This window comes from Citrus clementina, unplaced genomic scaffold (genome assembly GCF_000493195.1).
Source record: "Citrus clementina cultivar Clemenules unplaced genomic scaffold, Citrus_clementina_v1.0 scaffold_3, whole genome shotgun sequence".
Lineage (NCBI taxonomy): Eukaryota > Viridiplantae > Streptophyta > Magnoliopsida > Sapindales > Rutaceae > Citrus > Citrus x clementina.
The window spans coordinates 43,853,459-43,879,150 of NW_006262339.1; the positions used below are offsets into that span (position 1 = coordinate 43,853,459).

Here is a 25,692-nt window from a genome sequence, read left to right on the forward strand (position 1 = left end):
TTAATGACAGATTCTTGGTGCCTTTCGATTCTATTTTGAGCATAAATCTCAATTCGATGCTGTAAGAGCGGATCCTAATATCATTAAATTCTAAAAGAAATGCTTTGCTTTTGTGCTATCTCTGCTGTCCCTTGAGAGAGACTTTATAAATAAGGAATAGTTATATGACTATCACTTCACTTTGCAACCGTATTCTTAATCGGACGCCCACTTCTTACGTGCACTCGCACTCTACATACGACATGCACTCTTCATTCCAGCTAGTTACCACATACAAAACTCCAAATTCTTCATCAGAAAATTTTGATAATTGAGCTGCACAAAATGTCTTAATCAAAATTGGTTTTAATTATAGAAATTTAATTAAATGGCTAGCTATATTAAGAGACTCATTTTCTTTTTCTTTTGAATTTAAAAAAAAAAATGAAAACTAAGTGCGACGGTAATATATCATTGAAGCTATGCTTACTTTACTATAAACTGGCAATGAAGCTAGCTTATAGTGATTTTAAATATGTCAGGCATATTTCTATTGAGTGTGGGGAAGAAATGATAAATTAATGAACAAATTCATCTAATAATTGATTATATAATAATATAATAATAATTAATCAACCCTTCAATCGTAGTTTATGATTTATGAACATTCCCTCGCAAGTCAAGGTCTATAGATAGACCAAACTCAGTGACCCTTCTTGTGTTTGAAGGAATCAAAGATTAGACCAATCCAATTTTGCACGAATGAGTGGCGATGCTCGTGGCCACGGTCACCAGTTACACGTTTTCTTGGCTTCTTGCTTTGCTGTCGGCTTTGTGACAGTGATTGGTTTATTATAGCATCAGCGCATCATCAGCAGTAGCAGCAGTCACTAAAAGGCTCCTAATTATGGATGAGGTGGGCCTCACGCTGCCGGAAATCTTGTCTCACTTTTGCGAGTCGAATGGGCCAGCGGTGGGCTATGGTTAAGAAAGTGGCCCGAGCACAACAAGTAGACACGGAACTGTCAGTGTGATTAAGCTTTGGGCCTGATCTGGGGCCAGTATTTGCTATTATTTCTACTCACGCCCCCATTGGGGGACCCCCCTTTTATATATATATATATATATCTGCCCCCGGGATGCGTATGGTGGACCATAATCCATGGTCGACAAAATTGGTACCTAATTTTACGTATGCTTGAAAAGATCCAATACACCATTATATGCGATTCGTATATATGCATTAATTTTTTTTTTTCTAAAGAAAACTTAAATTAACTTACTTTAGTAATGTAATCATGTTATTGACGCCATGGACCTGGAATCACTGTCATCATTAAATTAGCACAAGAGACATGGCTTGAGATTGATCTATTTTGCGTTCAATCCCATATTAGGCGAGATTAATGTAATTGGGACATTACTTAAATGATAATTTAATTGTTCATGTACTTATGAGATCAATTAAAAAAATTAGAAATATGTAAAATAATGTAAAAAAATCAAAATGAACAGAAAAATCGATTAGTTTAGTATTATGAGCTGATCCATAAGAGTTTAATTTTTTGAAGCTCTTTATCAAAATTTAATGTCTTTTTCCGATTTAAGTTGGATTTTTTCAATGACCAACAATGAAACCAAATCAATTAGTCCGTTTAAATTAATCAAGTCGATTCATTTTGATTTTATGACTATCTTTCCTAATATTAACTTTCTCAACTTCTACCCTTCCACAACCCCACATAAAAAGAAATAAAAATTAAAATATTTTAAGAAGAATTATAGAGTCTAACCTTACATCAAATCTCACAATATTAAATAGAGTAATGATATAGCCACAAACTCTTGTACAAACTGATGTGGCATGATAAAATTAGTTGAATTAAATATCTCTTGGCCTACATGATTTATTTATCTTATTTTATATTTTTATTTAACTAATGAATTAATGCCACATCAATTTGTACAAGAGTTTGTGATTGTATTATCACTATATTAAATAAAGAGTAATGATATAGCCATAAACTCTTGTACAAACTTATTTTGTACAAACTGATGTGGCACGATAAAATTGGTTGAATTAAATATCTCTTGGCCCACATGATTTATTTCTATTATTTTATATTTTCATTCAACCAATGAATTAATGCATATTAGTTTGTACAAAATAGGTTTGTACAAAAGTTTGTGATTGTATCATCACTCTTAAATAAAAGTTAACCTTACGTCAAATTTCGAGTTAATGATAAATTTCTCTAAAAGTTTGTGATTGTATCATCACTCTTAAATAAAAGTTAACCTTATGGCAAATTTCGAGTTAATGATAAATTTCTCCAAAAATTTTGTCTTCTGGAAGCTGTGGTGGGTTTATTGGTGGGGTACCTTTTTTTCTTATTTTTTAAATTACATTAAAATTTACTGATGCAATTTGCAAAAAGTAATTTAAAAATGATCAATGTCTCCAATTTTAAAGATTTTATCAGTACTATAAATAAAATTGTAATAAGACTCTTAGGGTGCGTTTGGTACACGTATTGTATTATGTTGTATTATATTATTTTAATGCTGGTATATTGTATTATGTTGTATTGCATTAGCATTGTATTATAATAATACTGTACAATGTTTGGTACTACACTGTACTATAATAATTTTTTTGATTAATTTAAATTAAATATTATATTATATTAATATATTTAAATTGTATTAATATTTTATATTATTATTTATATTATTATTAATTTTAAATTAATATTATTCATATTTAAATATTTATTATTAGTCATAATAAATTGTAAATTTATTAATAAATTAAAATGTAAAAATAAAAAATAGAATATAATATTATTGAACAATAAATCATTTATTTATATTAATAATTATAATGTAAAAAAATAAAAATATTAAATTATATAATATTAAATTAAAAAATAATATTTATTATTATTATTATTATTATTATAAAATTAAAGTAAAAGCAAAAGTTAGCAAAAGCTGGAAAGTTGGAAACGAAAAGGAAAAAAAAAAAAAAAAAAAAGAGCAAGCGGCAGTTTGCCGCATTAGATTGGCCCATTATGCAGTGTTTTTGTAGCTTTTAACTTACTAAACATGGACTTGTATAAAGCTAATGCATTGAGGAGTTATAATACAACAACCAAACATGCCCTTAGGTTATAACACATCTCTCATTCTCCAATGAAAAATTAAAAAAAGCAAAGAATTTAAAAGGTTATATATAATCCCTTAATTACTTCATTCACATGAATGATCGATGCATGGCTCTGGCCCATGGGTTTCTTCGACAAAAAACTTATTGTATATCACAGGGTATTTGTTACATCATATTTAATTTTGATGAGCACAAACAGCAGGAACAAGAAGGAAATGAAGGTGGGCGCTGCCTGGCTAATAGCTAATTTCCTTTTTTTACTTTCTCTATTAGTGAATAATGAAATGATCGAACCCACGAACTCCAAAATTTGATCTTTCTCATCACGTGCGGCTTGTGTCCAACATGTCACCATCTGATATTTAACACGTCACACGTGTGCTTAGACCTTGTGATATATGATGCTTCTGCCTTCTGTTCCTCGATCCCATGAGCCCCTCCACTCCACTCATCACTTCTATGACATTTAATATAAATATAAGTGCTACCTTATCCTGTCCCCTTCCTAAAGTTTGATCGAATTTTCGAAAGCGAAATACGTTTAGTTTCATTATTTATCAAATGGTAATTACTATGATTATATTAACATAACTAATTAATGATATGTAACATGAATTTCAAATCAAAGAATCGATCTGAACATTATGGAGTGGGGTCTAAATAAATTGGCGAAAGACACTAAAGAAATCAATGCCCAGAACTAAATATTTAGTTGGGAAAAATGGGGGACCCTTATGCTGTGGTCCTTACAAGATAAGTGAGTTGTGTTCACAGAATCAAGATTGCTCAAGCAGCAATTTTACTAGAAGAAGGGTGTCTTTGTCTCAAATGTGACACCTTAATTTGTCCATTGCGATCCTTTTTTTGCGAGCATCATGCATGCATGAGTTGTATTTTCATGTGTTTAGGGTGTGTGGATATGGTTATGTTTTTGGTTTCTGATGAACAAAGACCTAACTCTTGCTGGGTCGAAGTGCACAAGCACAGGCTAACAAAGCTACCCCATTAATCTCTCTAAAGGACTTGCTTTTCCCTTTTTTTTATTATTTTTCCCCTTTTTGTTGTTGTTGTTATTAAATTTTTCTTTTTCTTTTTTTTTTTCCTGGCCGAAGTTGATTAAAGTATTTGTTCCTTTTGCCTTTGGGTGAAGGGTACGTAACAGTGAGTCCTTGAAACTGCATGCATGTTATCTTATTATTGGAATTTTCATCAGCTGATCACTGGATTCTTGTCTTGAGATTTTCATGCCAAATCAATCGCCCTTGATCTTATTCCTTCGCTAATTCCCTAAACCCCAAACTTAAAAGATAATTAAAATTCGGCATCTATAAGTAGTTGCAGCAAATCTGACCTTACAAAATCCGTAAACTCGTCACTTCACATGAACAATAAGGTGTATTAGTGGTCGCGCAAATTTTCAATGTTATCGATCATAGTACTTGAATATTGTTTATGTATGCATGTTATATATTCTGCACACTTCGTAATCAACTGCACATACATATTATACATGCACCACTTGAAGCAAAATTCAACTAAAGATCTTCATATCTTCATCTCAGTTACTGTAATGCGAATATCAAATATATAATTGTATGATACGCTGAGAATTATTGCCTAAGAAATGGTCAAACAAACTTGTTAAATAATTCTGGAAGTCTTGAAAAGTAGCTAGCCACTTCTAATCCTTGTCTACACCATCATTTTGAGTGTCGCATTCTTACATTCTGTATTAGCTTCAGCTGCCTATTAATTAGCTGGGAGCAAATCTTGTTAGCTGAATACTTTCCGACCAGCGATATCAAGTGAAATGAGGCTTGTCAAGGCCAAGATCGCAATTCTTTGTGGCGGAAAATCTTATATGTGTAACAATCACATTGCATCATATATCGCGTGCATATTTATGAATTTAATATGAAAGCCTGTCATCATTTGTTGCAGATTATTCCCTTCCTTTTCAATCGGTTGAAGCTCTCTGCATTAATCATATCAGCAATAATTAATAATTATATCATCTGAGATTCTAATTGTGCATCAAAATTCTGCGGACCAGATCAATGGGCACATACTTTTAGCAACGACGGTTACACATTTTATAAGATTAAACTAATCAAATTTTTTAACATAAAAAATGGTTTTATGGAGCTTCTTATGCATGTTAGCATTAAATGTTGTGACAAACTACTCTTAGGAAATTGTAAGCAGATGCATTCCAATTAATTCTACCATGCTTTTCTTTCTATATGAATTCCCTTCCAATGCATTTACGTAACAACAAATGAATCTGACATTAATGATTCAACGAATGGGCTGTGTTTAGTATTTAATATAACGATCAGACTTTTTTTTGTGTATTAAATCATCTGGCATCCGAAGACTACATTGATCCCGACTAATTCATATTCGAGCTTAGTAAGATCAAGACTAATTCATATTCGAGCTGAGTAGGACTATTAAGGCGGTAAAACTCTCGTAATAAGTATTTAACCCAACTGTATTCTCAAACCTCGAACCGAGAACCTTAGTTAAGTTAGAACAGACTTATATCAACTGATTTATGCGCTTGTTGGTCGGACTTTTTTTTTTTAATACAATATAATGACAGGACGTATAAGCTAGTACCCCAGTTCCCTTTTTTTTTTCCCCCCGTTGAAAATTTGACTAATTTGATTAAATCTAACTTCGCTGGTTGTTGGACCTTGCTGTCTGTTTGTTTCGTTTCCTTCTTTATTTTTTACGATGGTCAACTCCCAAATGACCATGCATCTGACCTTTCACATGTCATATGCATCATGCATTAGTAAGCTAATCGATTTATTTTTTTAAAAAATTCCTACCAATCTCTCTACCCACATGGCCATGTCTCGCCAATGAAAGACATCCACGTGGAATCCGTAAGTCACATGGGCTGTCCTTATCCTCGTCAATCCAACGCTCGAGATTTACCCGCAAAATCCACCACACATAAAACTGATCTCAGCCATCCATTCCTGGGCCACAGTTGTGAATACCGTCGGCCGTGCCTGTCCCTCCTTTGTCTCCTTCACCAACAGCACCAAACTACAGGGTGCTCCTCGTATGACAGGCAGCCATATCTGTTCTGTCCCAAAAACGTACGACTCCCCCCACGCGCTATTCTGTCCACGTGCTGTAGGTCTAGATGCAAACTCTAGCTTAGTCGGGACGCGTGAATGAGAAGGCGTGTGGGGTTGATTCTTGTGTGGATGAAATTTATGCACGGTGAGACTAAGTGGCCTAGATAACGTCCCTCACTGATCATCCCCTATAAAACTCTCTGTGCATGCATCACATCTTTCTCATCAACTAACAGTTTCCAATCTCATTCAAAATTTGATTGAGTACACAAAATTAAAGTATATACATCATAATCCATAACAGAAAATTAAGAAGAAAAAGTTTCAGCGAATTTGTTAGTGTAGCAATGGAGAGGTTGTTAAGTTTCGAGAGTGACCATTTGAAGGCAACTGAGCTGCGATTAGGGTTGCCCGGAAGCGACAAGCCTAGTGTTAGAGCCAACAATAATAAGCGAGCTTCATCTGAGATTTCTCAGGAGTCTAAGAGCAATTCTTGTGCTTTTAATGCTGGAGACGATGATGAAAGGGACAGTGCTCCTCCTGCCAAGTAAGTAGCTGATCTTTTACCTTGCCGATCAAGAAAGAAATTAATTAATTTCTGGGTTTCAATTTTGTGTGTAATTAACTTGTATATATATATGATAATTACATGACAGGGCACAAGTGGTGGGTTGGCCTCCGATTCGATCATATCGCAAGAACACGTTGCAAGTACAAGCAAAGACAAGTGAGAGTGAATTATGTCGGGGAATGTACGTTAAAGTAAGCATGGATGGAGCTCCTTATCTGAGAAAGATAGATCTCAAGGTTTACACGTGCTATCCGGAGCTGCTTAATGCCTTGGAAAATATGTTCCAGTTAACAATTGGTGAGCCTCATATTCATCATATGTCATGTTGATTAATTTATTGAATCGTTTTCATTTACTAATTGACGATGATTAATCTCGTGAGCGGGATCCGGGTAGTAATTCTGATTATTTTGGTTAATTATTATTATTATTTATTTAATTATCAGGCAAATATTCAGAGAGGGAAGGCTACAATGGATCTGATTATGCCCCAACATACGAGGATAAAGATGGTGATTGGATGCTCGTTGGCGATGTTCCGTGGGAGTAAGTGTTCTCTTTCACCAAGTTTAATTATTTCTCCTAATTTTTTATTGCCTTTTTAATTTTAATTAATTATATGTGTTTTTCACCAATCTTATCGATTTTCATTTTCTAATTAATTGCAGTATGTTTATTACCACTTGCAAGAGACTAAGAATCATGAGAGGGTCAGAAGCCAAAGGCTTAGCCTGTGTATGAATGAAATATGAAACCCACCGAGTCAGATATGTAAATTCCTTTACGGTTTCTCCAAGACTTTGATGGATCTATGCAGAGAATTAAAAGAAAAGAAGCACATGTACAGCTCATGAATGTTCGGACTTCGGAAATGCTCACTCATTTTATTTTGTTTCCCTTTCACGGCGGCCTTTTTGTTAGCCTACTGATAGCTCTTGATCAAAATGTATGAATTGCCAAAAAAAAAAAAAAAAAAAAAACATATATATTATATATATACTCGAGATCCAAACTGTACATGGATGCAATTTTTTTTGCCTTTTTCAATTATTTAGGCGGCATGAATCAATAATATATTACCTCAATTACTAAGACTATCTATTTTTGTTTTAGTGAACTTACATACAATTTGTTAATTGGAGAGTATAAATATATAATAAATTGCAAAATGTTATCTTTTATATAGTTTCATTCCCTGCACTTTTGTTAATGTTTTCAAAATAAATACATAAATGCATGGTGGATGAATGTCTTAGTAACTCAAATGGATAAAATAATTTCTCACGGGATTGTTGGTTTCCTCCTACTGAAATAAATATTCACCACTTATTCCGTACTATTTTTATAATAACCAATAACCCTCTTAGCATAAAAAAATTTAAGGGAAACAAGAAGTAAATGAGTCATTTATTTGATATATTATCTTATAAATATAAAATATATACTTATTCTAAGAAAAAAGTTTAAAAATAACAAAAAGTATAAGAAAATTATCTTATTATTAATTTTTTTATTCACACCAAAACCTAAATTTTTTATTTTTAATACTTTAGTTTACGTTTATATGATTTTTTTAAATTAATAATAAATAAAAATAAAAGTGTATTTGAAAATAAAGATAATATTGTACAATTATGGTTACAATTATGGTATTAAGAGAGTTATTGACTATTATAAAAATATCAAAGAGATAGGTGGTATATATTGATTTTAGTACGGGAAATTGACAACCGTCTAATTTCTCCACAAAATTAGAAACAAAATGCGTTGAGAATTTTCCACTTCCATCTATAATTTTCTTTTTTCTATAATGCCTTTTCAACCGTAGCTAGCAAACTAACAAATATGTTGTCACAATTTTGGATTAATTGTTTCATAAATTTTCTGCCGAGACCTTCTTTGATAAAGTTCATCCACAGACTAGACTGCTCTAAATAAGACTCCTTGAAAGTCTATGAAATCTAGTTAGGAAAACTGCTCCAAAGAATACGCATACCTCCTGACCATATAAGGAGACTTGAACATTTAATCTCAAGAATGAAGTAACAAGATATCAACTACTGAGCTAAGAAGTGCTTGACCATGATATTGGGAACTCAAAAGCCTTAGTTATTAGAAGACCATAAATAACAAATACGATAATAACTATAAAGTTGTTAGCTATTCATGAAGAAACAATAGCCAATATTGTTTTAAATTTTATCTCTAATGATACGGCATGTGATGTGTCATTCATTAAGTAGTTAATGGCTTTTCATAAATTTTGAGTGAATTAATCACATTATCTCACTAACTTGTATATGAATGCTACATCATTTGGAATTGAATTTTAGAATGCATAATGCAATTCAAATTTTTTTTTAATTTACCCTAACGGCCACCTAATCTCTTTCCTACCTATGTGAGTGGGTTCAAACTCTAATCCAAGCCCCTTCATTAGTTGTTACTCACAATGATCGATTATAAATTATTTACTAGAAAATTGGTACAAAATGTCATTATTAATTGATCATTTCCATGACAAGTTATCTCATTGTGGTAAAAATAATAATACTAACAAATAACTGTGTTTTATAACAATCATTTTGACTTTTGAGTGAGGGAAAAGTTACGTCGCTGCATGGTTTATCTGATGTATTCCTTGGAAATTAACATAGTTGAAGCAATATTGCATGATTCAGTAAGAGCTAAACTGGTTTGACGGGCTGTGTAATAACAAACCATCTGAATGAAATTCGGGATTTGCATTCTTTTGATTTATTTGCTCACACGTTTACAAGGAGGTTGTGATATACATATTCTACAGATATCACAGATATCTATAAAGCAACCAAAAAATTTAAGCTAGATAAAAATCAGTCGATTGTTAGAGATGGTGTCTTTGTTTCATCAATGGGTGAGAATCTAAATTAAATAACAAAAGTACAGCTAAATGCTGGAAATTGATTCCAATTAATAACCCAAAGAAGAAATATATTTTGATATATACAACGGTATAATATAAATTGATTCCGATTAATAACCCATAAAAGTAAAATGATTACAGGTGATTGTTGAGACGATATAAAGCATGTGGGTAAAATTCAGTCTCCAGCATTTCTCAAGCAGTAGCCTTAGCCAGCAATGCAAGTGAAGCCAGATCGATTCCAGCTTTTACTGTTGATACTTGAGGCTGAAGTAGGCCATCAAGTAACCGTTTGGGAATGGACCTGCTATATCTCGACTAGGGTCCCGGTGCAAGAATTGGATTCAGTTCAGATCTCATCAAATTCAGGCTAAGAATTTCAATGATTTATGTCAAATCCATCTCTTCAGATGGCTTATAGTCATCCCCCAATTAATCAAAACCATTGAATTTCAGGCAGTGGAAGCATAAGAGAGATTATTGTGTTGGGCCATGTAAGTTAGACAAGAGGAGAGGCAATAAGAAATTGGAAAAAAAAAAAAGTAAGAAACATTAATTACTTCTACAACAAACATACAAACCCAGAAAAATCACTCGTAGCGAGTCAAACATAAGGTTAAGGTTTGCAAACCATGTAATTGTCACACTATAAACTATACAAACAGAGACCTGTTGACAAAATTGAAAATAATTCCATGAAAAAATCTGATCTAGAAAATTACTTGGGAACAATGGCACAATGTTGAGCAACTTGCAATTATGAGCTATCAGAAAGACATCAATTCATCAGCAGACATAAAACCTACATGTGTCCTGGAGTCTTCATCGTGAAGTGAACCCATCCTTGTATCCAGTATTGCCAGCTGGGACTTAACCCAGCCTGGATTGTACCTGCCTTCTACCCACAAAGCTTCTCCAGTATCCTTGTGCTTGAAATCTGGATATTTTGGGTTTTTCTGTAAATAATAAAAGGAAATTCAATCAACATTCGCAAATAAAGATTTTAAGAACAAGCTGCAGGTTAACAGCTAATTTCAAGAATGCACATAATGCATTTGAAAACCTACAATATCAGAGCATTTTAGTACTCTTCGATTGGTTTCATTTATGATTATGAATTATAGTAATTGGCATGCTAATTCTAAACTGATCCATAACCAGTACCATTTATTCTATTCAGGTACCCAAATTTCTAATAAATCAAAAGGTTGATCAATAACCTCAATGTGGATGGAAACTGACTAACGCAGTACGTACATTAACTATTCTTCACTCCACGTTTTACAGTTCCATGCATGAGTAGACAAACAGCCAAAACAAATGCAAACATCCTACCCAGGAATCTTGGAACACAAATACCATTCTAATTGGTAAATTTAATCTTAAAATTAACCTAAACTCAAACCTAACTCTGCCACTAGCTAAATTTGAAAAGCATAAGCCACACCACAATAGAAAATAAAGAACACACAAACATATCAAGTTCATGAAGCAACCAAAAAGAATACCTTGTTTTTCCTATTATCCCACCACTCATTTGGACTAGCAAAAAAGGCTTGCCATAGCTCTTCAGTAGAACCCATGTTATTTCCAGAACTATTGGCGTATTTTTTACCTGAAAGGAAATTGGTTTAAGAATCATTTTGATCTTTTCAAAACTATATTTATCCGTTAAGATATGACTTGCCTGCAGTCATAAAGTTAGATTCACTATCATAAGAGGACATTGATGGTGAGCTCCTCTCAACAAAATTCAGTTGCTGAACAACTACCTGCAAAAAATCAGAACCATCATAATCTACTCAGACAATCCAGTACTCACAATAATATGAAAGAAGTAAATGCTATAAACAAAACCTTATAGTATGTCTGCTGTTGTCCATCATCACTTTCAACCACATCTGAAACCAGCCGGCCAGAGATATATATTTGTTGGCCTTTCTCTACATGCTGAGATGCAACATGTGCCAGCTCATCCCAGAAGGTCAAATTAATCCTAGAAAAGTTTAAAATTATTACTCCAGAAAGAGGAAAACAGTATGGCTTACTGATAAAGCATTCAAGTAGATGTATCTTCACAGAACAGGAAGCAAACGGATAACAGAATGGCTTGCTGATAAAGCATTCAAGTAGATGTATCTTCACAGAACAGGAAGCAAACTAACAAATAGATGTAACAGTTCAATTGCACAAGTGAGTAAATGTTAAATTAGTCATCAAATGAGGAAGCAAATAATGTTGCATCAGAAAGAAAAAGTGAGCAGGAGAATCTGACTTTCTACAAAGCAAAATGCCAGCCAGTCTACATAGCGTCGTTCAAAGTCATGAATCGGTTGCCTCCTTTCCTCCATTTTCTCATTCGACCTGCTTAAAGGGACCTCTCTCTCTCGAGATCTTTCTAAGTTTACGCGGCACTCCCGTTTATTAAGCAATTGGAAGATAAGGATAAGGAAAATACTCACAAAATTGAAAAGTTACCAATGATTTTATCCTCACAAAATATATCCAATTTATTTATAAATTTTTTATCATTTTTTTTCTTTATCTTTATCAAAATCCCATCAGCTTCAAACAATAATAGCTAAGTTATAAGTAACAAGACAATTAACTTGAATTGTGTATACTGAAGTTTATGAGTCAAAATACCAGCTAGTTTGTGTGGCAGATTTTCTGACGGCGAGACGGGTCCAGGCGAGAACTTTACCGGAGGGGAGGTGCTTTGTTTCAATGGGGGTCCCAACGACGCCAATGAGGTGTACGGTGTTAGTGAGTTCCTTGTTCCACGGAATCTCTGCCGGCTTTGGGTAAGACGCTTGACTACTGTACTGATGGTCTTTGTAATCAACTGAGCATCTCAATCTCAATTTCAAGGGCTGCCGGTGACTAATAAACCAAGCTTGCTTAGTTAGAGGATTTTGGGATGGGGACAGAGCGGGAATTTGAATGTTATTTGGAGATTTTCTTCGAACCGAAACCGAAAAGACGAGGTTTCTCGTTGATACGAGCGTTTGCTCTAACGCCATTCTTCTCTCGCTGTCTCCGTCTCTCTATCTATGAACTCTCTCTGATCTCTCTTCTCCACGTTTTCCACTGCACATGTAATGTATCCCCGCCCGAAGCTGTAAAATGGAAAGCGCTTGTGAATTTTGCAAAGCGATAGCGTAGCCGCACAGGCACATCTTGGAAGCATGATTGGACTTTATGGACTCGCTAAAGCCCATGGGCTTAGCTGATGACTGGACTCGAAGTTATGAACATTCACATATCCTTCCCTTTTCTCTTTCTTTTTTTTTTTCCAATTTGGTTTTTAAAAAATATTACCAAAATATATTGGAATGATTGGATTCTCCATATTATGTTTGTTGAAGATTTTTCAGAAATATCAAAATTTTAAAATATTTTCTACCACGCATTAGGCAAACAAACAACATAAATAGCCATTATGGCTAAAACTAAACATTAAGTGGGCGGAGAAATATTGTTTAGAACAGTAATATTAAATATGTGTATTTTATATTGAGTAACTATCTCTATACAAAGTCGACAGTTAAAATATATATTCCAAATAATTTAAATTGTAACATACATTACTTGTTTTCTTTATAAATTAATATATAATGTAACGATTTATATAAGACTTTGTCGTATTTATTCAGAAGGAAATTTTGTACTTCAACTATATAATTGTAGCACAACTTTTAGAGGCATAAGTCCTTATCTAAATTGTAAATGGTAAAATAAATAAAAGAACTAAAACAGGAGTTATAGACATGGGGTCCAAAACAAACTAAGCCGGGTGCCGAAAAATAAAAAGTCCTTGAAGGTTTAACAATTGGCCCAATTGAGAGAAAGCCCAACCTCAATTTGTCAAGAAGATAGAATGCGCGCAGTGCGCAGTACGCACCCGGCGAATTTGTTTCTCCCACGGGTTGTCTGTGGTCGGGGTACCAAATCTGTGGCGTCACTCTTGTTGAGCTTAGAACTCGTCGAAAATGCTAGCTCGTCTCGCGGCCAAGCGTCTTCTCGAGATTCGTCAAGCAATCCGTCCATCTCTTCAGGTTTAGCTCTCGTTTTTCTCCCCTTTTTTTAATTTTTATTTTTTTTTACTTATCCATAACACCTTCTTCGATCTAATTTCTTAAATCCGCGATTTTGTTTTCTCTGTGCAGGCATCTCGATCTTTCTCCACTGCCCTGAACTATGTAAGGTTTTGATAATAGACTCCTTGATTGCATATAAATGATTTACTAATTTTAAGTTTTATTTATTTATTTATTTTTCGGTGAAGCATCTTGATTCTCCAGATAACAATCCGGACCTTCCGTGGAAGTTCTCTGATACAAACAAAGAAAAGGTAGGATATAGTATTATTGTATGTTCAAATTGTATGGATTTTGTTTATGAAATCAAACATTAATGACACCTGCTTAAAGTTGCTGCATTTCATGATGTGTTCAATGGGCGGCATTTTCGTTAGTTGTAGATTGAAAAGCTTTTCATCCCCCCGGAATCAGTCTTGTGATTAGTTTGTTACATATAGGGATGGCAATGGGCGCCGCCCGTTGTGGGTTTGTCAATACTAAACTTTGCACCCACACAAAATTTAAATTACTAAATACATTCGCAACCCGCTGCGGGTTGTAATTTTTTTAAGAAAACTCACTCACTGTGGGTTTTGACAATTATTGAACCCGTAATGGTACTTGGTGGAATTTTTGTGGGTTTTCACATTTAAAACCACAAATGTTTAATATGTAAATTTATAACAATAACTTAAAATAGTAAAATTGCACATAAAATACTCAATTCTTAATTTAATCAATATCAATGTAAATGAAAAATTAAAATTTCACCATCAATCCAACAATTACTCAAATTTAAGTATAAAATACACAAGTTCATCAAAACTCAAAAGTGTTTTCAATTAATTAAAAAAAAAACCACAAACTAATATCTAAAAGTAACAACGGATGGTGGAGGCAGCGGCAACGGCTACAGAATCAGCGACAGCAGTAGCTGCAGAATCAGCGGCCCCTGCGGCAGCTGCAACAGCACGGTGCTATTTTCGACAGAGAAGGGAGTTGGGTGCTGGCTATTTGGATTGAGAAGGGTGTTGGGCGGCAACTGATGGTCACAGCTAAAGGTAGATGACCGATCGGTTTCCTTTAGCTTACATTAGATGAGAGATCGGCTGAAGAAATAGATGGACTTTAGGGCTTACACGCTGCAGCTGCACGCATGTTTAGACACTTTATATATTTTTAGGTCTACATATTTTTTTAATTAAAATTTTAAAAAATATTTGAAAAAAAGTGCGGGTTTGGTGGGTATCCATGCGGGTATCCACCGGATATTTAGCAAATACCAAACTCACGCGCAACCTAGTGCGGGTTTTGATTTGTGATACCAAACCCGTCCACAACCCGCAATGAACAAGTTTTGGTGCAGGCGTATTTGGGTGAGTTTGTGGGTACCATTGCCATCCCTAGTTACATAGTACTTTGGGACCGAGCTTAATATAGGGAACTCAGTTGAATGTTTAAGACAATTATAGGAGTCACTTTCTGTACACTCATAAGTTCTTTTTCTTTACTGGTATGTTATGATATTGGAAGCTAGCTTGTAATCAGCTGATGGGGATTGTAAACGAAGAATTTGTGTGTAAAATAAACTGGTTGTTTAGTCTTGAATGTCTTATGGGTAAAAATCAATGGTTAAATGATAATGATAATAATAATAATAATAAATAAATAAAAATCTAAAGTCTTGTTGGTTTAAGGAGGTTGCTGTAAACATAACTTGCATTCTTCATGTTGGTTTTAGCAATTAGGAATGTTTTTCTCATAGAAGGTTACAGCCAAAGTTTAGTTGATTTTATCTAGAAACACGTTACAATTTTTTATTGAGTGTTCCTGAAATTTTAACTCATGCATGTATAGGTTAAGGAGATATTGTCTCACTATCCATCCAATTACAAGCAATCTGCTGTCATTCCACTGCTAGATCTTGCACAGCAGCAGCATGGAGGGTGGCTTCCTGTTTCAGCAATGAATGAGGTATTTTGGATGAGACTGTATGGAAGTTCTTGTTTCTTATTTTATATGTTTATACACATGTCATCGTTAAGTATAATATGCCTTCATGACTTGTTTGTGTTTACCATAATGCTATCTGGTATGGGAAATTTTCATTGGTGAAAACTTATTTATGCGAATAAATTAAAATGCTGCTTATAAATTATTATACTATGGAGACAGGCTTTTGTAAGTTTTAACAGAATATTATGATCCCCTTCCTGTACTCAGAATTTTAGAGGCTTTTCAAGTTATTTGGGGTCTTGTTTAAATCAGTCTTTGTTTTATTTTCATTGATAATCCATCTCAAGGTTAAAATATTCCCTTTTTGCCTCTACCTCCGAAATCATGAGTTGCTGGCAAAATTAAATGCTGATTCCTTGAAACTTTCATGGGGATGAGAAGTTAGCTTCTTCTTGGGTGATACTAGCACCCCAGGAAACTACTTCTTGTTCATGTTTTCAAGCACCTACTATCATTATATTTTCTTGTGGCTGATATTGTGATACGAATATTATCATAGAAGGCACTTCAGAATACAGTGATTATTCTGGCAACATTTTTAAATTCTTTTTTTTTTAAAAAAAGAGTATTCTGAAATACATTTTGAAAAATATAGTAAAAGTGGTATAACTTTTACACTTGATCTTGAATTCACATGTGCACTTGAAATGATTGCATATTCTGATCTTAGACTTGTAAAGAGCGCATAAATTTATCTCCCAATCGATTCAGATTTTGTACTCTAGATTGTTTTGCCGGCGATTTGATTAGGGTTTGGGTTCAAAAACTTAATTATATAACTTTTACGTTAATCTCATCCATATGTAGTACTCCTTCTATGTTCAGTTAGGTTGGAAGGATGATTGTGCAGATCTTTAGTTTTAAAAATATCTGGAACCCTGTAATGGTTTAGAAAGAGGCACCTCATCTGGCATCATCTGAATATTGGTATTGTGCAATTATATTAGAGTAGTTCATGATGGTGATTGCAGGCATTTTTCAATTTCCTGTATGATATTTGCCTCTTCTAAGTCAATTAACTCAATTGGAAGCTGAATTAAAATCCCATATATTGTTCATAGGCTGTGAATGATTGTTGATTGAACATGTATTATGGTTGATGATACAGGTAGCTAAAATTATAGAGGTTGCTCCCATCCGTGTATATGAGGTTGCAACATTTTATTCAATGTTCAACAGATCAAAGGTGAAAAAGAGCTTTGTTTATATTCCCTATGCATCATTCAGTTTTCCTCAATGCCAGTTTCATCTTACCTGAATGGACATTTCCAATTCGTTTTCAGGTAGGCAAATACCACCTACTGGTCTGTGGCACAACACCTTGTATGGTACGTGGTTCACGAGAAATTGAAGATGCCTTACTGAAACACTTGGGCGTGAAGCGCAATGGTGGGTATTGTGTCGTTCTTATCTCATCTCTTCTCAAGAAAACTTTGCTTGTTACCTCACACTAACCCATGTTCAAATTTTGGTATTATTTGTCATGTGTAGAAGTAACTAAGGATGGCTTGTTCTCTGTTGGAGAAATGGAATGCATGGTTAGTCTTTACCCATTAACTGATTGGAATCTGCTTTCCTTTATTTTTACTGCTGCCCTTCCTTGGACATACTGGCAAACCTTAATATAAGTGTTACAACTTATTGCTATTTTTCTTGCATCACAAATTATTTGCATTACTAGAATGAGAGAGAAAATATTAGGACTTGTATTTGAACTTTAATTATTTGTTTTATTGTAGTAGTGTGTCTGATATGATTGTTTTTCTGCAGGGATGCTGTGTAAACGCTCCTATGATTACAGTGGCTGATTACTCCAATGGATCTGAAGGATATACTTACAATTATTATGTGGGTCCTTGAAGATCATCACTTTGACCTTGATTGCCAAGTATTGTGTATTTGACTCAAAAAATTATTAGATATTTTGGAATCTTCTGATGATCTATTGTGTAAATGCAGGAAGATGTCACTCCGAAACGAGTTATTGAGATAGTTGAAATGTTAAGGAGGGGGGAGAAGCTACCGGTAAGGAAATTCGGTGGAAGATATTGGGTTTCTGTCTTGGGTTTGTCCACTTGTTTTGGTTAGTGATGTTATTGCTATGTTGTTTATCTGTATTTCAGCCCGGCACGCAAAATCCAAAGCGCATTAAGTCTGGGCCGGAAGGAGGGAATACAACTTTGCTAAGTGAACCAAAACCTCCTCCATGCCGGGATCTGGATGCCTGCTAAAGTTTGGGCAGATGTCATCTCCAATAATGCAAAGCTTGGATGTTTCAGGCTTGCCTAGGGTTTATTTTTTTTGGTTTTAATTGGTTCAACTCAACAATTTTTTGTACCTGCCAGTTTTGGCTTCTGGTGGATGTTCAGTTATATAAACTCCCCATCTTATTTCAAGTGAGATGACTAATTTACTTTCGTGTGCTGCCACTTTGATACCGTTCTGTTTGTAATGATAAACAACACCGTAGCTGCACTATGCTTCTCTATAGTCTAAAACAGCTAATGCTATCCGGCACGGCAGTCATTAAGAAGGTATTTTACTCTTTTTCTTTTGTTATTATTATTATTATTATTCTTTTTTTTTTTCAATCAAAATTTTGAGCAGCAATATTGAGATGTGATTTCCACTGGCAATTGATCTCTAGTATCACTATATCAATTGAAAGGAACGGTACCCGGCCCAAGCCCAATGAGTAGGTTGTGGACGTGATGCATTCTGTCGGCTATGGAGGAACTCGATCCATACTGCCTCGTATTGATAGCTTAGTGTTGTTTTTTTAAAAATAAGGATGGTTCGCAGGTCCAGCTCCAGTCTATAGGATAAAGTTTTGAATTAACTGTCCACAGCGTTTTGTCAAAGTCCTCTTCTAACTTTTCCGTTGTGGTACTTGATGTACCGAAACTCTCTGTGTGCGCGCGCGCGTGCGTGTTGTCTTCCCCTCTGTGTCTATCATGTGTGACGGATGGCTGGATTATTTTGCAAACTGAGATTAGTGATGTTGGAAATGCGCAATGATGAATGATCCAATCGGTAGATTGAGAAATTATTAGTCAATTGCAAACTAGATTTTTGTTTTTAGGAGGTCAAGAATGAGTGGCGACTTTTTTTTTTTTTTTTCTTTTGTTGGGTTAAATCAATAGATCGGGAATTTGACAAGAGAATTTCATAAACTATAATTCAATGTGATTAGCTTTTACCCCTTAAAAGTCACTCTAATCCAATAGCTAAAGGACAAAAAAATAATAAACTCAAAAAACAATTGAACTTCCGGTTTGGGACTGTAGTGCTGTCAGCCCCAAACACGTAATATATTATAATACAAGGATATAAACAGTACCTGAGTTGGATGGATGATCCCCGAAAGGAACACGCTAGGTTGGTTATTATCAACTAAATTCAGTAATAGATTTTTCAAATTTTGTACCTCAGTAAATGACTTTAGAATTGAAAATCAGGTTCAGTTCAAATACGAAAGTTTAAATTTATACCAAACGTAGTCCACCAATGCCAATGCCATCAGCCATCAGCCATCGTCAGCAGCCCCGTCGCCCTCCAATAATGAATGATTCAGGAGAAAATGAGAAAGAAGTCAAATTACTTTTTGAAAACAAAGCCCACGCCTCCTCGACAAAGCAAGCACTATCATTTTATGTTGGACTGGGAAAACACTAAGCATTTTCAAACAACCAACCATTATCCATTCTCCCTCTTCATTCCATTTCCTCTAAAAATACACTAATACAAATTTTATATACTTATCTCCCACTTTTTGGAGGTCCCACAATCCCACTAACAAAAATTTAAGAGCCCCACCCCCACTACAAAAGTGCTTCCATCATTATCCACTACCCCCACCATCGATACCAAAAAGCAGAGCATATCAAGTAAGCTTTGACAATTCCCCCTCCTTTACTTGAACCCTGTTTGACAAAAGCTAGTTATCAAGAAAAGGCAAAAAAGGCAAGAGCTATGGCATCTGACTTTGATTGCAATTTGAAGCAAGGCAGAGAGAACAACTTATTTTCTGGGGTTAGAATGGGACAAATACGCTGTGGGACCCTTGGTGACCCTGGATTGGATTAGATTGGATTGGATGGGACCACGGGATGAGTACACTTTTCTAAAGTCTACGGAGGAGGATTAGTCTCAGGCTTCACAAGATTAGGGGATTCCGGTGGTTGCGAATGGTAAATTGCCGTGGCCAGTGAGATCGGCATTATGCAAAGAGCCTTTGATTGAAGGAACTGCATGGCAGCCCCAACATTTTCTTCCATGAGCTTAGCTACCTGTCGCTCAGTGCCATCATTTGACCATTTCTCCCAGGCTGGTTGGTTTCTTACCCCTTCACCAGATTCATCCTGAAGTAAAAGAGAAAGCTCAACTGACTAATCTAATTGTACAGAATTTTTTTTTTAAAAAAAAAAATTCTTCTTTTGTTTAATACCTCGACTGATGATAGTGGGAGGTCCGTTGTTACCAGTGGAGCCACAGCGCCAGGAGCGCCCACTCTACTCATACTCAAAACCTGTCAAATTGATGGATAAAATATTAGTAAGAGGAGGAATACAAACTCAAAACAAACAAAAATGTAGTTGGTGTCCACATTTATCCAATTTCCTTGTGAAGGTGGCACACATTCCTAAAACTTATGGACTAATCTACCACTGTTGCATATGTAAGGCATATTCACCTTTCCAGGAACCCAACTTCATAATATAATGGACATCACAGAGATATTCTATTCTCAATGATTGAGCCTATTTAAAGGGCACAATAATATAATTCTGGAGGCTAACATAGTGCACCTGACATCAATGACTCCTTGAATAAATTTTTTTGACAAAAGATAACCCAAGGTGTACTGAGTAGAACATGCCACGGATGGAAGTCAAACTCTTGGTAAATGCAGCATTGGTCAAGGAATTGGAAGATTCCCAAAGCAACATATTTAGAGATGCTTCAACACAAACTATTGCCAATTAAAATAACACAATATTCACCATAGCATATGAAGGAAGTCGAATAGTCTAAAACAGAGTTATATGAATAAGGATAGAGGAAATCAATTACACTTCTTGACTTTTTCCATTGAACTAATATGGATATGTTCAGTAATTACTAAATCTAAAAGGATAATGGGATTATTTTACCTTCACTTGAAGCCTCAAAAACTTCACATAATCCACAATTTCATCAAGCATGGCTGCTCGATCAGTCTACACAAACGAAAACATACGTAAGTATTAAACCGAACAAGCACTGATTCAGTTACTATTAGTGTCTTATGATTCATAAGATTTTAAGATTAACTTCACCAGTAGCCTCACTGCAATAAACCTATCACAAATCAGCAGTTCCCCAAACATATTTCAAAAACAAGAGAAAGCAATGAACTGGTTTTCCAGCAGGATAAGCAATGGTGATCAACTATTGAGTCTTAACAATTTAAAATTGAGATCCGAAGGCATCCAACCTTTAACCATAGTCAATTACTAGTAGTTTTCATTATAACTGTTCATCTACCACTGGGTGCTATTTGTCAAAATCCAACAAAATAAGCATTTGATTACAAATCAGGTCAAGCAAATTGACCTGGATGATGTAGAAAATTCAGAAAACAAGTTGTAACAAAACAGCTTACATTTTTCCATATTTTGAAGACCAAATATTTGCAGTTTATGAATAAGAGGAAGATGAGAATCAATGTCTTGGACACAATTAACTAACTGTTCTGAAAAAGAAAGGTCTGTAAACAGTTGCTTGAAGGACACAACTGAAGTCAAAACCCACTTTTAAGGTCCAGAAGTGGGCAATTTGTAAAACAGCTTGGAGTGAGCTAAGAGCAGTCTTGACCAATGTGAAGTACTTTATATCACTGACCAAACATGAACAATCAAATATCTGATTTGAGCTCTGACATTAATCATTTATATGTTACCGTTTAATTTTTCACAATTTTCATTGATCATGCTTCAACAGGATGGAGATACAAAAGCAGAGACAAATATAAAATGCAGAATTCCTCATGCCGAAGAAATAAGGGGAAAAAAAAGAGAAAGAAAAGCCCCATTTTGCAAATGAATTATAAACCAGATAGAAGATATATTTACCTTGTTGACACTAGGGACCAGCTCCTGCAGTGCCCTAATTCTTTCTGCTATTCTTTCTCTTCGTAGCTGAACCAGAAAGAGTGTTCGTTAGTGATTGTAGAGATAACAGAAAGAAAAAATGACTCCCAAGTGTATAATACAACGAAATATCACAACATTATTACTAACAACTTCATTATTTAGCATGACAACTTTGAATCAAGCATGATAAGGGGTGTCATATTCCCAGGCTTTATAGTTTATACTAATGGCCCTTCTGTTTAATCTCTTAAGGAGGATAATAAGCTGTATTAATATGGTTGCAGACTAAGATGTGTTATTTCAGTAATAATTGAAAACTTCCAGGCCCGTTTTCAGTGGAGCAAAATCCTTGGCATTGATCATAGTGACAATCAACATGCCTGTGCACGAATAGAGTGTTCAAATGATCTTGGAAGCAAGAAGGCCAAGAGCCTTCAGAAAATATGTTCCAAATGAGAACTGTGTAACCACATGGATTAACTCCACTGTATAATATATATATAATTGCAAGCTATAAACCTACCAAAGTCTATTCCTATCACCATAGTTTTATGCATTTCACCATTTACATTAATAGATTAATTGACAGCTATATGCATTTCACCAAAGACTTACACGTTCAGCAATGCTGTGTGGATCAGTGGCCTGTCCTCTCCTAGCCCGCACCCTGGGGCGCATTGCTGGTGGATGTGGAGCTGCAGGAACAGGTGAGGGCAGTGGTTGGCCATGAAAAACCTGCAAAACAATAGTAAATAATTTCACCAATATGCAAGGAGAGGAAGAGTGCAGTGCAGAGATGCAGCCTTTAGATTACCACATTGATAACATCTATAATAGTTGTAACAATTGTGTCATCTACATAAATTAAAAACTATGAGAATCTGGACAGCATAATTGACAGAAATAATTCTTATGACGCTTGTGGAAATAAAAACTTGTCAAACAAGGAAGAGGTAATATGGTTCATGAAACCCCTCGTATAAATGTGGTTTCTCTCCGCGCCACAAAGCACTGCAAAACCTCAGAGAGAGTCCAGAGTCCAAATATGATTGTGGACTTCTATCATTCTTTTAGTTAGAATTTTACCACTCCTAACATATCCTATTTAGTACATATTTTCACTCTACTTATTAATAAACACGAGGCAAGGGCGAGGATAGTCTTTTGGCCAGCCAATAAAAATGACCAACTACTGAGGAATACAAATATCAACTGGGAATCACCCAGTTGCCCCCCTAAACAATAAACTATAAATAAAAGTTAGAATTCCCATCAGCAAAGTCCTATCTCATACAAGAAAAGCAAAAATCTTCGCTCTATTTTTGCTTACCAAAGAACCAGAAAAATAAAGTCCTTGTTTTAGAGGTCTTCCCTCCCAATTAGTAACAATTTCTTGAGTTCTCTACTTGTGCCTTCTTGTATTGTTTTTTGTTAGAAAGAAACTTTGGAATCTCACAACAGTAACGTCCAAGCACAGCCTACTGCAAGTTTCTATCTGTCCTTTTCTCTCTCTTATTAATTTTTCCTTCCTCTTCCCAGCTATCAGCCAAACATAATTAAAAATTCAAAAGCAAACCAAAAAATAAATAAATAAACATATAAACAAATAAATCACCCCACAAATCTCCTTACAGAACACGCAAGTTTCACGCAAGATATAAACAATGCCCAGAAGAAAAAGAAAGAAATTGATAATGTAATCAGTGAATTAATCACTATTTTTAAATAAAAACAAATTCCTCCAGTAATCCAGTGAACCAAGCTTTAAACAAACAAATATAAGCAAATACTGGTAAGTTTATATTTTCTTTTATGAAAAAGAAAAAAACAAAAAGAAAAAGCAAACTCTATCTTACATTTTTTATAGCATGTTCTTCAGGAAACCGCTTTCCACTTCCAGAGGCTTCCTCGGGCTTCAAAAACCCTCCTTTACCTTGCTCCAAGCTCAAGCCTAACGGAAACACCTGCCCATGATACCCACTGCTTACTCCGCCTCCGAGAGCCGAGATGTGGCTGGAGCCGTCGCCGGAGCTCAGCTGCAGCATCATCGGCGAGCCTGCCGCCAAGCCGCCATCGCTAGCCGCCAAGCCGGACTCCGCAGAACCGAAATTAGGAATTCCGAGGATTTGCTCGAGGAAATCGTCGGTCGAGGAGGCTTCGTTCGGGTTGTTCGCCATGAGTTTGACTCGGCCAAGTCGTGAGTGAGTTGTGTCAACGAGTTATGAAAGTACCCACATGAAAAAAAAAATTAAATGTTCGAGAAAGACAGATTTCTATCAAAGTTTCGAACTTCACTTGGCTTAGCTTAACTTTTTTTTTTTTTTCTCTCTCTTCTTTTTCCTCTTTTTCCCCTCTACTGGTTGGTACTGGTAGGAGCAGAGAGAGAGAGAGAGACAAAGGCACGCGTAAAGAGGGTGCCTTTATCCTGCTTAAAAATGTTATACTTTGTCTAAAAGGGGCTGTCTTTGATCAATATTACATTTCTACCCATTTCTGAACGACGTCGGTTTTTCAAGCTTATTACTTTGGCCGGTGCCCACCAACTCCTCCTGTGTGTCCCTGTCCTACCTAGTTCCTATATTATTATTATTTTCTTTTTCCCTCCCGTGATACATCTGGTGACACTACACTAATAATGCTTTTACCTTCCGAATTAAGAAATTAGAATTCAAAATCGGAATTATTTACTTCACAAAATGAAAATAAAATTCAGAATTCGAATAGTTGAATCCACCTAAATTTAGGAATGAAGAATGGGATATTAATTTTCAACGGGATGGTGGGAGTCAATCTCTCGTTTCCATAATTGATCATTTTACTCCATAAAATTAAAAATATTCATTTTATTCTCAATTAAAAAATTATTATAATTAATTAATAAATTACTATAATTAATTGGGATTCATTTGAGCTTGTCTAAATTTAGGTGTTTCATATTAGACTTTAACATACTTTTTAAATATTCAGACATATCTTAAATTTTTTAGGTGAAATCCCTTGGTCCAAAAGCCCATAAATTATTTAAAAATTTTAAACAATATATATTATTTTAATTAAAATACAAATTTTAACATATATTTAACCCAACCCCGTAATATATATATTTAAGATTTTAAATCATTTAAATCTAATTTTTAATCTATCTAACAAAAAAAACCAACTTTTATAATTATATATAATATATTTGCAAAACATTAAAAAAAAGGTTCAAAATTATAGAATAAAAAAAATTTGGGCTTTGCTAAGCCCGGGCCCGATAAATAATATGCTAGGGTCAGTCTCGGGCTTTGTCCCGCCCGGCCTGAACCAAACATTTTATTATCTCTATTTTGGAAGTGATTTTAATATTGTAAAGTTTGTATTTAAATTCTTGTATAATTATATTTTTACTCAGTTTATTGGGTATTTTTATTGTAATTTTAGGCAAGAACGGATCTATATATTAATGAAAATTATTAGTAAACAAAATTAAATTAGCAGAGATTTACTGAAAAATAAATGTGATTATACGAAGTGTGAACAAGTCAGGAAGTGACTCTGAATCTCTGATGATGCAGATGCGGAAGCGAGGACTTACAGCTGCCACAGTTCCACTTGAGCCACAATAAGTGGAAATTCCTTTTTGGGCTAAATGAATGTTGGACCCCCATTCATTAGTCCTCGTCCAGAGCTCTCTGTGGATTTGTATCAGACCCAATAGCATTACTCTATTGGCATATTATTTTCATAAGAGTGGAACTC

At 34.8% G+C, this 25,692-nt stretch overlaps 4 protein-coding genes across 4 annotated transcripts; 2 read left to right on the plus strand and 2 right to left on the minus strand.

The window, feature by feature from the left end:
* Positions 1–6,457: 6,457 nt before the first annotated feature.
* LOC18046345 (auxin-induced protein 22D) lies at positions 6,458–7,770 on the plus strand. The gene is made up of 4 exons (XM_006443859.2): positions 6,458–6,790; positions 6,900–7,111; positions 7,261–7,360; positions 7,483–7,770. Exons 1-4 carry the CDS (start codon positions 6,591–6,593, stop codon positions 7,553–7,555), a joined length of 585 nt encoding a protein of 194 aa, XP_006443922.1. The 5' UTR covers positions 6,458–6,590; the 3' UTR covers positions 7,556–7,770.
* A 2,667-nt stretch (positions 7,771–10,437) lies between these two features.
* LOC18046346 (protein OSB2, chloroplastic) lies at positions 10,438–12,870 on the minus strand. Its single transcript, XM_006443860.2, has 5 exons — positions 12,366–12,870; positions 11,577–11,715; positions 11,407–11,491; positions 11,228–11,334; positions 10,438–10,675 (listed from the first exon to the last, which is right to left on the minus strand). The coding sequence occupies exons 1-5, from the start codon at positions 12,740–12,742 to the stop codon at positions 10,487–10,489; spliced, it is 897 nt and encodes a 298-aa protein (XP_006443923.1). The 5' UTR covers positions 12,743–12,870; the 3' UTR covers positions 10,438–10,486.
* A 761-nt stretch (positions 12,871–13,631) lies between these two features.
* Positions 13,632–18,213, plus strand: LOC18046347 (NADH dehydrogenase [ubiquinone] flavoprotein 2, mitochondrial). Its single transcript, XM_006443862.2, has 10 exons — positions 13,632–13,777; positions 13,889–13,921; positions 14,008–14,073; positions 15,659–15,775; positions 16,926–17,003; positions 17,101–17,206; positions 17,309–17,355; positions 17,588–17,665; positions 17,777–17,842; positions 17,941–18,213. The coding sequence occupies exons 1-10, from the start codon at positions 13,712–13,714 to the stop codon at positions 18,046–18,048; spliced, it is 765 nt and encodes a 254-aa protein (XP_006443925.1). The 5' UTR covers positions 13,632–13,711; the 3' UTR covers positions 18,049–18,213.
* A 1,178-nt stretch (positions 18,214–19,391) lies between these two features.
* Positions 19,392–24,356, minus strand: LOC18046348 (transcription factor UNE12). The gene is made up of 6 exons (XM_006443863.2): positions 23,808–24,356; positions 22,567–22,686; positions 21,931–21,996; positions 20,971–21,036; positions 20,265–20,345; positions 19,392–20,178 (listed from the first exon to the last, which is right to left on the minus strand). Exons 1-6 carry the CDS (start codon positions 24,126–24,128, stop codon positions 19,948–19,950), a joined length of 885 nt encoding a protein of 294 aa, XP_006443926.1. The 5' UTR covers positions 24,129–24,356; the 3' UTR covers positions 19,392–19,947.
* Positions 24,357–25,692: the final 1,336 nt, after the last annotated feature.